At 40.0% G+C, this 13,304-nt stretch overlaps 1 protein-coding gene across 1 annotated transcript in view; it reads right to left on the bottom strand.

Annotated features, from left to right (window-relative positions):
* The window catches only part of LOC122815094 (mitogen-activated protein kinase 12-like), a 289,166-nt gene that overhangs the window by 19,178 nt on the left and 256,684 nt on the right, over positions 1–13,304 (bottom strand). The window contains exons 7-8 of the mRNA XM_044087336.1: positions 9,676–9,755; positions 7,993–8,071 (exon numbers count right to left, since the gene is read on the bottom strand). Of these exons, the coding sequence (XP_043943271.1) occupies positions 7,993–8,071; positions 9,676–9,755 (159 nt within the window). The remainder of the gene's footprint in view (positions 1–7,992; positions 8,072–9,675; positions 9,756–13,304) is intronic.

The following is a 13,304-nucleotide window of genomic DNA, read 5'->3' as shown; positions in this document are numbered from 1 at the left end:
TTTGAGGAGTGTGAAATTTGCTTTAGAGAAGTTTTTCACTGTGGTTTTCTGGGCAGGGGGTGGTGTCGGGATGTGAATATCCAGTGAGATTAGTTTATGGTCTGACCTTACTAGTGAGGGATACACTTCTGGTCTGAAGCATAGAGTCCCCATGTTGGTGATGATCAGGTCCAGTATGTTTTCCCCTCTTGTGGGAGTAGAAACAAGTTGTTCTATAGTATTTGAGTTTATAAATTCTAGGAACTTTTGGGCTAGGGTGTTGGAGCTAGAGTAATGCTCCCAGTCTATGTTTGGGTAGTTGAAGTCACCCAATATAATGGTGTTTGGAGAGACCATCATATTTTCCAGTGTTCTCAGGAAGGCCGAGTGGGGTTCCTGGGTTAGGGAGGGTGGTCTGTAGCAGGCTATAAACTAGAAGGTAGAAAACACCTATTGCAGTTCATTAGGAAGACAACATGTCATTCTGTAAATGTATCTTTATTTGTTACAAATTACAAGTTCAAAATATCAGAATGTATCAACTATGGTGATTTAGTTAGTATGAGGGATACTTTTGAGCACACATGCTACAAACATTTACGTCACTGTAGACAAACTATAGCCAAGAAATATGACATATTCTCACCTCTTGGTGGAGCACAACACCTTCTAAATTACTGAAGAAGGAAGATGTGGGGAAGATTTAATACTGCGCTAAAAGAGCTTATAATTTACTTAGTTGGAAACTGAAGAGCTTGTTACTGAAAACTAAACGTAAGTAAAAAGAAGAGAATGTTATCTAATGCATCAATAAAGAAACTTTTATATGTTTGGAAATGTAAAGGTGAACAAACGGAGATGGCCCTGTTATTGTGAATAAAAAAGTATTATACGAAGGAGTAGAATTAGCTGAGGTGTTTAATAAACATGTTCTTGTGAGTGACTCCATGAGTAGGGTCAGTTGTTGTGTTTGGAATACCTTAGAGAATCACATTTATAAATATCTGTTTTTTTAGTATGGACACTGTAAGAAACTTGTTGAACTGCATAGAAAGGACAGTTCCCTGGGTCCCAATAACATGCCAGGATGCTTTTGGGTTACTTATGCTAAATATATTTCCTCAGTTATCACATCCCCTCTTTAATGCAATGTTATTTCATGGTTATGTCCCTTTAAGATGTAAATGTGCAGATCCTAAACTTATTCACAAGGGTGGTTCAGTGGATAATATCTCCAGTTATAAGCCAATTAGTCTAACTCCCTTGGTGGGTAAGAGTTTTGAGAATTTTTTACAGTCCATCTTGAGTACTGATTTAAAGGATTGTATATTGCATCCATCTCAACATGATTTTACATATAATAGATCAACATTTACTAATTTGACAACTTTTTATGACCTTGTTACTTTGGCCATGGATCAGGGTTTATTTGTTTATGTGGTCTATATAGATCTTTCTAAGGCCTTTGACAGTGTTCCACATCATGTAATTATTTTTGCAATGTATGAAAAGTTGACCGATCCCTACATTATACGTCAGATCTCAAACTGGCTGTGTTGGAGGAAGCAGTGAGTTAAAATGAAAAATTATCTATCTAACTGAGCTGACTTATTTAAGGGGTTCCCACAAGGCTCAGTACTGGGCCCAATCTTAATTATAGTTTTTCTCAGAGACCAAAGCATTTCTCTATTTGGATGGAAAAATACACTGATGATATCACATTTGGACAAGTTATAACATCATCAAGAGATATAAAAGAATTTAATCTGTACTTGAGTAAAGTAGCTTTTTGGTTAAATTATAATGTGCTAAATATTAATAAAAATAAATGTGGGTCAAATGTCAAGGTGAAATTAGGAACCACAGTTTTATCAAATTTGACAGAATATAAGGATTTGGGCATTAGAAATTGTGCTAAATTTAAATTTAGATCACATGTCCAAGTAATTAAAACCAAAGCCCTCAAAGTTGTAGCATTAATTTTTAAGAACTGTTTCAAGGAATACAGAATTATTTAAAAAAATATATTTATTGCATATGTTCAAACTATTATTGAATATAATTTGACATTCTGTGCCTATACCAAAGGAGATTTATTAATTTTGGAAGGAATATAGAGGAAATTTATAAAGAGAATTTCTTGGTTGAAAAATGTTCCATTTCAAGCTAGATCAGAAGTTTTAGGTCTTTCTTCCTTAAGTTATGGGTTTATGTGAGGAAAGGTGTATCCAGCTTATTAGGCATTAAGGAATGAGGAACTCTGATTATTACAAAACACTGAATTTACAGATTCTATTCAAATTACTCGGAGTGTAACTATTCATTTAAAATTAGAAGTTGTAGAACTGTTACAGCAAAGTCTCTATCACATTCTATGGTATGCATATGGAGTAAATGCCATCTATTAACTAGACAGTCTGAATCATTACATCTATTTAAAAATTATCTTGATAACTGGGTTGATACTACAGTTTAAACATTTATATTGGAGTCTGTGTTTTGGTTGGCATTTCACCCCTACACAGTTGTTTTTGAACTATGGTCCATGGGAAATCCCCAAACTTGCTTGCAGCTGTGTGTGCCATTCATGAATGAGTGTGTGTGCCATGTATGAATGCATGTGTTTGCGTGTCTGTGTTCACATGTATGTACATGTGTGTTTCATTTCAAAACTAATTCAGGTTTCTTTTTATATCAAGGCTACACCAGTGATTAGACAGTGCTCATAAAAAATGTTTTTATCAGCTCAAATTCCAGCCAGCACTCTTTGACATCATTATAATTTACACATTTTTTACTGTATAGAAATGCAAAGTTTATCTGATACAATAAAAAGTACAGTTTTGTACCTACCATAAATGTAGATGTTCGAGTGCTAATACAGCTGCAGTAATCACATATGGGTTCTCTGCCGTCAGGCGGTCCCTCGGTCGGGCGAATTCCAAAGTCTAGGTCCGGCGTTGGTTGTTGTCACTCTCCTTTCTGACGTCAGTGCGGCAGGGGTATATAAGACACAGATGATGCCATTTTCTTCAGTCTTTCTTGCCCCAGATGTCAGGTGCCCCCAGAAGGAAGGCAATACATAAATGATATTTATATACATGCAATGCAATATAATCAAAAATCAGTAGTTGCAAGCAAATATACCATAGAAGGATAACCCCATCAGGTTGTATAAAGAGGGGTTAGGCCCTAGGCCTTTACCAAGAGGGGAAGGAGGGAGGGAAACCTGTACTGCAGCTGTATTAGCACTCGAACATCTACATTTATGGTAGGTACAAAACTGTACTATGTTCATCGTGCATACAACTGCAGTAATCACATATGGGTAGAATCCCAAAGCTACGCACAGGGTGGTAGGCACTAGGTGGAACTGAGATGAGCCAGAATGCCCTGCAACACAGCAGTGGCAAAGCCTGCTCTAATTTTGGAATATAAAGGCAGATGGTAGTGTTTTGTGAAGGTATGCACAGAACTCCAAGTGGCTGCCTCCAAAATATCTTTGGTAGGAACTCCTCTGAGGAAGGCTGTAGAGGTAGCTGTGGCCCTGGTGGAGTGGGATCTGATGCCTGTAGGGACAGATTTTCCATGATAGGAGTAACAAAACCTTATGCAGTGGCATATCCATTTTGAAATTGTCTGTTTGGTAACTGGCTTCCCTTGAGCCCTTACAGCATAGGACACAAAAAGTTGTTCTGATTTCCTGAAAGGCTTTGTTCTGTCCAAATAATAACGCAGCTGCCTATGGATGTCTAAGGAGTGTAACAGCCTTTCCCCTTTGTTTTGAGGATTGGGGTAAAAGGTAGGTAAGTGTATGGCTTGGTTTAAAGCTACCCTGGATACCACTTTAGGCATAAATGATGGGTTGGTTCGAAGGGAAACCCTGTCCTGATGGAAGATGAGAAAGGGCTGCACAGCCATGAGGGCTTGTAGTTCCGAAACCCTACGAGCTGAGGTAATGGCCAGAAGGAAAGCTGTTTTCCAGGACAAATATTGCAAATCTGTTGAGGCAGCTCGTTCAAGGGGAGGCAATGTTAATTTTTCTAGAATGTAATTAAGATCCCAGGCTGGCACTGGTTGTTTCCTTGGAGGTCTTATATTCTTAGCCCCTCTGAGGAACTGTCTTAAGAGTGGGTGGGAGAATAAGGGTGGATCCATGTTGAATTCTGCAGAAATGCCTGAGGCATGGATTTTTATGGAGGAAAAAGAAAGTCCACTGTTCAGCAGCTCAGCTAGATACTGTAATACCTGAGGCAAATTCAGTTTTCTAGGGTCCTGGCCTTTTTTCTCATTCCAAGAGCAAAACCGTTTCCATTTTGCGAAGTAAGCCTTTCTAGTAGATGGCCTTCTGGCCTCCAAAATGACATCCTGCACCTCCTTGGGCAGTAGAGTCTGCTGTGGTGTTAAGGAATTTTCCATGCAGCGAGGTTGAGTGTTTTCAGCTGACTGCGAAGAGTTTTGTAGCTGTGCTGAGTCAGCAGAAGAGGCATTAGAGGTAGAGGCCAGGGAGGAGTATGTGTTAGGCTCCTCAGGAGTGGGTACCAGTGTTGTCTTGGCCAGTCTGGAGCAATCAGTATCATCTTCGGTCTGTCTGCTCTTGCTTTCAAGAGCACCTTGGGAAGAAGAGGCAGAGGTGGGAAAGCGTAAACTGTCCATGCTGTCCAACTGAATGAAAGGGCGTCCACTCTCCAGGCCTTTGGATGAAAGATCCTTGAACAAAACTTTTCCAATTGATGATTCCTGTGGGAGGCGAAGAGATCTATGGCTGGCCTCCCCCACGCTTGGATTATCTTTGTAAACACACTTGAGGATGCAACTTCCATTCGTGAGGATCTGTCATATTTCTGCTTAGATTGTCTGCCAGCGTGTTTTCCAAACCTGGCAAGTACTGTGCTTGAAGTTCGATTTGCCATTCCAGAGCCAAGTTCCAAAGTGTCATGGCTAGTCTGCACAGGGGGTATGAATGTGTTCCTCCTTGTTTGTTTATGTACCACATTACTGTGGTGTTGTCTGTTCTTATCAATAATTGTCCTGGATGCAGGAGGTCCTTGAAAGCTGTAATTGCATTTATCACTGCTAGCATTTCTTTTTGATTGATGTGAAGGTGCTTTTCCTTTTGGGACCATTTGCCCTGAATGCACCTGTCTGTGATGTGCGCCCCCCAGGCGTAATCTGAGGCATCTGTTGTGATGACTTGATTTACTTGAGGCTTGCAGAATGGGAGACCTGTGTTTGTTTGACATGCTTGGGCCCACCATAGAAATTCCTTTTGCAAACATGGAATTATTGGTATTATTGTTTACAAACTGTGGTTGTGTTGAGACCATAGGTTTTTTAGGTACCACTGAAGTTTCCTCATATGCAACTTTGCACATGGGATTAAAAAAATGCAAGATGCCATGAAGCCCAGAGCCTGCAGGATTTTCCTTGCAGTAAGCCTGGTACAATTTGCTAGTATTTTGAAGTACTGAGTTAGTTGCCCCTGTTTTTCTGGCGTAAGATTGTCCATCTGGGTATTTGTGTTCAAGTTGGCACCCAAGAAAGTTATTTTCTGAGATGGTGTTAGCCTGGATTTCTCTTTGTTGATTGTGTATCCCAGAGAATTCAGTAACCGTGTTGCATAAGCCAGATACTCCAGAAGTATGTGCTTGCTGTCCACTTGGATCAGGCAGTCATCCAAATAAGGGTAAATTTGTATCCCTTGAAGTCTGCAGTAGGCATATACTGATGCCAGGCATTTCATGAATACTCTGGCTGCAGTAGATAAGCCAAAGGGCAATGCAGAGAATTGATAGTGGATTGAACCTGCAAGAAATCTGAGGTATCTTCTGCAGCTTTGTCTGATTGGGACATGCAGGTATGCCTCCTTGAGGTCCAATGTTACCAGCCAAAACTCCTTGCCCAGCATGGGAAGAAGCTGCTGTAATGTGAGCATCTTGAATTTTGGTACGAGTAAGAATGTGTTTAGGATGGATAGGTCCAAAATGGGTCTCCAGTCGGTTCCTTTCCTTGGTACCAGAAACAGCCTGGAATAAAAACCTTGGCCTTGTTCGTGAGTAGGTACCTCTTGAATAGCTTTCATATCTATGAGATTTGAAATTTGTAGTTGTGCCTCTGCCCTTTGATTGTGTGGCAGGTTTGGCATGCCTCTCATTTTTGGAAGAGTGTGAAAATGAAATCTGTAGCCTCTGTTTATAACATCCAGGATCCATTTGTCTGTTGTGACAATATGCCAATTTCTTGTAAATAATGCCAGCTTTCCTCCCAAGGGTGCTGCCAGCTGAGACTTGCTTGGCATGGAAAGGAGGAAGTCATTGGGTTTGTTTCCTGTGTTGTTGTGCACTGTCTTTGCCACCTCTTGGTGCTGGAGTTTGCCATTGCCTGCCTCTATATGATCCTTGTGATTGTCCTCTGCCCCTTGTGCGCCTGTATCTACCTCTTTGGGGCTTGTCCGTGGCTGGAAAGGACCAGTTTTTAAAAGGCCAATTTCTGCTAAAACGTGGTGGTTGAACCTGCAGAAAAGCTTTGACAGTTTGCATAGATTTGGCTTTTTCTTCCATTTTCCGTAGTATCTCCTCAGCATTAGTACCAAAAAGCACATCCTTTTGTAAAGGAGCATCTAGTAGTTTAGCTTTCACATGATCAGGCAAGATTTGTTCCCTAAGCCATGCATGTCTACGAATGACTGATCCTGTAGCAGCAGCTCTACTTGAGGCCTCTAGGGCATCATAGCCACATTGGAAGGTGTGTTTACCCACTTGTTCTGCACCATGCACCATATCCTGCAACTCCTTCAAATCTGGTTGTTCAGGTTGAGACATTTTATTTCTTAATTGTGATAACGGGAACTGCTGATATTTAAGCATATGAAACTGACAATTTAAGGCCCTCATGGCTAGGGTGGCTGAGGTATATACCTTTTTTCCCCCACCTTTCTAAGGATCTTGACTCTCTTTCGGAAGGTAGTGGATTCTTAACAGTAGAGGCCTTCATTCCCTTGGGGCCTTGAGAAATGGTTTCAGGGTCAGCATTATGGCCTTTGTAAAGAAATTGGTGAGAGCTAGCAACTCTGTAGTACCTATCAGGCTTGACTGGGGCAGGAGGCAGGGAATCCGGATTAAGGCAAGCCTCCAAATAAACATCATCAAGAATGTCCAAGACAGGAGGTATCGCCAGAGGTCTGTGTTGAGGTAACAAAAGAAATTCCCAAGTAATGGAAGTGTTCCCTGTGTGCAAGGGTTTCTCAAAAGAAAAATCCTCAGGAGGAGATACAGAAGGAATGGACTGCTCTGCATCAGAATCTTCAAAAGGGGAGTAAGAGTGTTCCTCTACATCAGAATGTTCTGAAAAATGGAGCCCTGATCAGAAGAGGACCTCCACTCTGGGTCTCTTGAATCTTCTCCCACTCTGGGTCTCTTGTCTGGGGAACCCCTGATAACTGATTTGGACTTAGTAAAGGCCTTAATGGAAAAGGAAGATGAGGTCTAAAAAGACACCATGGTGGAAGTGGACCTGTCCACAGTGGCTTTGGTGGTTGTAGTCTGGGCATGGGATTTTATAATCAAAGGCTATACAAACAAGGTATGCAGAGGGAATGGACTGACATCAGTCTGAGGCAAGAAAATTTTCCCCAACGGGGTACTTAGCTTTAATGAAGACTTCGGTTTCCAATTTTTCGTAAATTCAGGAGCTGGCCGACCGGCACTTGTGAACTGCTTCTGCTTCGGGCACCGCGCGGCAAAAAAGACTGAAGAAAATGGCGTCGGCTGTGTCTTATATACCCCTGCCGCACTGACGTCAGGAAGGAGAGCAACAACAACTGACGCCGGACCTAGACTTTGGAATTCGGCCGACCGAGGGACCGCCTGACGGCAGAGAACCCATATGTGATTACTGCAGCTGTATGCACGATGAACATCAGGTGTATAATGAAAATATATCATACTAAATTTCATGTTAAAGAGTAACAGAAAACATAGTCCCTGCATTTAGATCATGTGCTTCTTTTCTTACCTAAGGGGGAAGCATATTTCAGAAAAGCTGCAAAGTCCTTCTTCTGCACTTTTGGTAGAGACTTAATGTAATTTTTTGCCTATAAAGCAAAAAAAAAAAAAAAAAACAATTTGCATTTCAAATATGACTTTCCTGAATGACAAAGCAGTTACAATAAACAGGTGTAACTTTGCCATGAAATAAATATTAAAACAAATAATGTAGTATGACATATGACTTTAACATTAACAGCATGGCTTTCACAGATGAACATGGTAGTTGCGTGGTCCTTTGGAGATGTAAAGGGCATGAGAGAATTGTCCAAGACTGGCTAAATCGGTACATGTATGAAATCTGTTTTTGTTAAAATATGCCAAAGGAAGTGAATGATGAAACACATTTGTGGGAGAGGATGTTCCAAATATGGGTATCATATATGGAATTTGATAGGAATGACAGAACATATCTAGAACAGCACACCAGCCTCGGTGAAAAATACATGCAGTCGAGGATTTTAGTGAAGTGAAGGTACACAATATACTGCAGGCATTGGATTTATTTGGTTATGTAAAACTGAAGGTAAGAAACACCTCAAGAGTCTCTAGGGTTGACATGATTTAACTGGGTTTAATCCATGGCAAAGTAAAACTGAGACTTTATAAAGGATAAATGGCAAATATCGCTTTATGAAAAGCCATATTCTCTGTTTATTGTATCATGATGTTAAACCTTTGTTTAGTACAAATGTAATTCCACAGACTGCTTTTTAGTGCATTCTGTTACACCATTCAACCTTGTCAGTAAACATCAGACATATTTATATCTTTAGAATTTATGGTACCTCTTACAGAAACAGCAGGGCAAGAGCTTTACTTATAATAAAACATACAAGCTGACAAATTATGGTTTATGTAGCAGACTGAGGCATGATTTACTATGGTAGTACGCATGAATGATATTGCAATACTAAAACACAAAAATATGACCAGCTAAATGTTAACATGCAGAGAAAATCATTGTGCTATTTTAGTTGGAAATGCATACATGACACGTAGCACGCCATTCAAAGTTATCTTTTATAAATTCCATTTGAAGGTGGTGGTGTGTGCATGTGGGCCAACAGGGACAGCTTGTGATGAGAGAACTAGTTTCCTGGCATTGGTTACTAACATCAAGGATATAAAACTGCACTTATAGAGAGATCAAATGATTCACAAACAGCTGCTCTGCGGAAAAGTGGAATTAAGATAAAAATTCTGAAAAAGACAAGTTGTATTCACTTATACATCTAATTATCAAGACGTTCAAAAAGGGCATTTTCCCAAGTTTGCATCTTTGCTTAAGCAGTGTTCTAGTGATTCATCTGTCCTCATGTGTCCAGTTCAGTACCATGCAAAAGCATTTAAGTTCATGCTAAGTGACCATTTTATAAGTAGTTCTCAATCTTCCATTTGCCCTCCATACAGGAGGAAAGGCAAATACAACAGGAAAACAACACAAGGTGAAGCAACTTCCCTGTCAGTATAGAAGATGGTTGCAGGAACAGATACCACTAAGTAGCTCACAGCATTTTATGTGTTCGGACTCACACCACTATGGCCGGTACATACACTGTCATGTGACCAAATATTTTCTCTAACTCACCACTAATGAAAAATATTTTTACAAAAGGCAGTGGGTAAAACATTATAACAATGCACTTACTTCTTGACTCTGTAGCTTTTGAACAAAGTCCTGAGTTGGTGTACCAGTAACTTTCATTATCTCTGTCAGTTGGTCCAGATCTGGAAGTCAAAGGTCAAGGAAGTAGCTATATATATATATATATATAAATCTACAACAATAACTGAACTTTCAAATTATCTAACAGACGAATGGCTGCATGTTTTCAGTAGTGAATAACGTAGACAACAAACAGAGATGAATTATTATGAAAAGCAGTTCTAGTCTGTTTGCATATGTGTAGCATTTACACAGCTAGTTCCATTGCTGGAGAGCTTGAATGAGGTGTGGCTCTAGAAACATGGATTGGACCTTTTTATAGCACTGCTCCTCTAGCTAGGCAGTTTAGGGGGGTTATGTGGGGGAGAGGCATGTATGTCTTTCAGCTTTTACCGGTTAGGGGTCGCCACAGCGGAACTCCGGTCCACTAATGATTAGCAGTAGATTTTTACGTACTGGCTTGCCGGGCCTAATGCACAACCTTCAATGAAGGAACGTCCATTCACACATGTCACCACACAGAAGACGCTCTAACTGCGAATCGAACGGGCAACGTCTAACTGTGAGGCGACAATGCTACCGCAGCACCACCACCACAGTATGTGGGGGAGAGGCATCATTAGGTCAAATAAGATGACCTGTAATATTTTACCATACTTCTTTTGTTTGCTTGCAGTAACAAAACTATTCATCTGAATGTTTGCACAATTAGTCTAGAAGCTACCAGCCATATGGTCATTGCTTAAGGAAAAGAGATGTGAACATGGAGAGTTTGGAATGCTACTGGCCGGTCTACCCAACTCCAACCACTATGTTCACACACAAAGGCATGCTTACACAAAGTCAAGAGCACACACACACACACACACACACACACACACACACACACACACACACACACACACACATAAACAAAATCATGCTTATACAAAGTCAAGAGCATGCACACACCTCTATACACACACACACACACACACACACACACACACACACACACACACACACACACACACACACACACACACACATACACACACACAAAGAATTTCAAACAGTATTATTCTAAGCATTACATATTTCATTTTTGCTTAGTTATATCAGTTGTTAGTACAGTAAGAATGCACAACACATTGATTACAGCAACCGTTTCTCCTATTAATTCAGCATGTGATGTATATCAGTTGCTCCATTAACATAATGTCATCTCATTTTGTTTTTAGCTGTCCCCATGTTCTCTGCACATCACTGTAACACATACAGCTTGCATTGTGAGGGACACTCCTACAGCTGCCCCTTTACGCAATCAGTGGACATTTCTTCTAGTTTAGAGTTAATAATTCTTGAGAGAACTCATCTGTTTTCACCCACATTCCAAAGTCAAGCTAACAGGAAAATTAGCAATGATAAACTGATATAATGTGAGGGTATGTGTCCTGTGATGGATGTGCACCCCATCCAGGGCTACCACATGCTTTAGGTATACTAAGTGCAGGACAGTCTTTGGCTACTGTAAACCTGGACTGGATGAAACTGGCACAGAAAATTAGTATTATTATCTTTAAGTGATTATGTCATCAATGAAGCAAATTAAATACTTGTAATAAAACTGATTTGAATATTGCACAATGAGTGCAATCACTTAAGCCAACGCTAAGTATATGTTGCTGTTCACTGACTCCTAGGGAAAATATAACTAGCGTCCTCTTACTAGCTATTGTCTATTTTTATTTCTTGCAACCACAGCAGAATCATTTGACATAACTGTTGCAACATAGCTATGCCAAACTGGACAGAAATATTAGGATCTCTCCTATAGAAATAGTTGGTGTACAAACATCACAATTGTATTTTTAACTTGAACAGTTCTTAGAATTTGTAATTATAATATTTATTTTACCATCAGCCTAGCTGCAGTCAGGTCTGGGTGTGGAAGTTGGGAAATCCATACCCAAGACAGCTGTGCATATTCCCTTTATGCTGTTGGGGCCAGGTTGTATTCTGCTAATTGCTTTTTAAAACAGACTGGTGTGCACTTTCTCACTATTATTTTACCCTTGGTTAGCATAGGTGGGATTCAAACCCTATCAGTGCCAGGCATTCTGACATTGGTGAATCATCTTGCCATCTCGGTGGCAGTCCTCCATTCACAGCCAGCAGCTGCAGCATTGCATTTTTTTGGAATGTGTTTCTATCTGTATCTTACTTCTGCCATTGTCATAAAATAATGTGAAAATTTCACAGCTTTACTAGGATATCCTCAGTGTCCCAGCTGCAGTCAAAGCAGTACAATTTGGGTGTGGTGCTTTTTATCACAGAATAGTGTCAGATAATTCATGTTTCTGTTTCAGACATCACAAAGAATGTCACAGCTCCAAATCAGAAAGAAAAGTACTACAACATCAAATGCTGTTGTTTGCAGTCATTGTAAAATACAACTTATCGGCTGCTATAAAGTGCAATACAAAATATCAGAGCCCCACTTATGACCCACCCACAGCAGAAAAGCAAAAAAGAACAGTTTAGGTATGTCAGAATAGCTCTCATTATATCAGAACAGTTTTATGCTGTTAAAATATGTGCTTTGTCTAACAAAAATTCAAAAGCTGCGTATATTAGCACCAGACATTTGTATAATGACAGATATTGTCTCTGCATTTAGCTTAAGACACACACACAGCTGGAACTTGTTCAGTTGGTGGTTTGAGTAATCCCTCAATTGGCACCCCCACCCTCCTTCAACCAGAGCTGAGGAAAAACAGAAAATTCCCCAGAGCCGAAGAGCAGAGCAAAACAGCCCCACTGGATAAAACTATTATATTTCTTAATGATAGCTGTGTATGCTCTCTGAACCACTTCTCAGAGCCTGTAGCAAAGAATCATTTCAGACATGTACCCCCCCTGACACACACACGGGGCCCGCGCATGTTCACTATTACCTAGCAATTTCTAAAAGTGCAACATGCAAAATATTCCATATATATAAATAAATAATGAAAGGGAACTACTTGGTCTAAAAATTAAGAAAAATAAAAAACACAATTTAAAATAAAATACACAAAAAATAAACTTAAAAAACATACAGGCAATTTTCTAGTTACAAGGAAATAACAGACTTTCCAGCATTGTGATTCACAACACCCTAAGTGGTCCAATGTTACCCTAAAATGCTCACCCTGGGCATTATTGCAATACTATAGGATGTGTGGGACAAAGGAAGGTTTGACAGCTTACAAACACGTATTAAACAGCCTGTAAGCTAACTGTAAGACTTGTGTTACTTTTAACGGAAGTTTGTATAAATACCTGTAAATGTTTCTCTTCCTCTCTACGACAATGGAAGTGATCAAAAGTTCCATCACGCTGTGCACATTTTTATATAGCAACTGCTGACATCAGCAAGTCTCAGGTCTGCTTATGCAAGATTTGGGCAGTACCTGATAGGAAAAAAAATTTCTTTCCCTGTGTCCGGTATGTGATGTAGGTGGGGACTAATTCCTCTGGTAAAACATGAGAGGTTAAGTTAAAGTGGATGTACTTTTCCTTCCTTTGATCCCAAGGCAATGCAATGCAACAGAAGTTTTATAAAGTACATGGTGGTTTCTGGCAACTAA

Source organism: Protopterus annectens, chromosome 11.part0, assembly GCF_019279795.1.
Source record: "Protopterus annectens isolate FY-2018-M chromosome 11.part0, PAN1.0, whole genome shotgun sequence".
NCBI classification, from domain to species: domain Eukaryota; kingdom Metazoa; phylum Chordata; order Ceratodontiformes; family Protopteridae; genus Protopterus; species Protopterus annectens.
The sequence above is the reverse complement of the archived record's forward strand: the minus strand, read 5'-3'. Positions and strand labels throughout refer to the sequence as shown.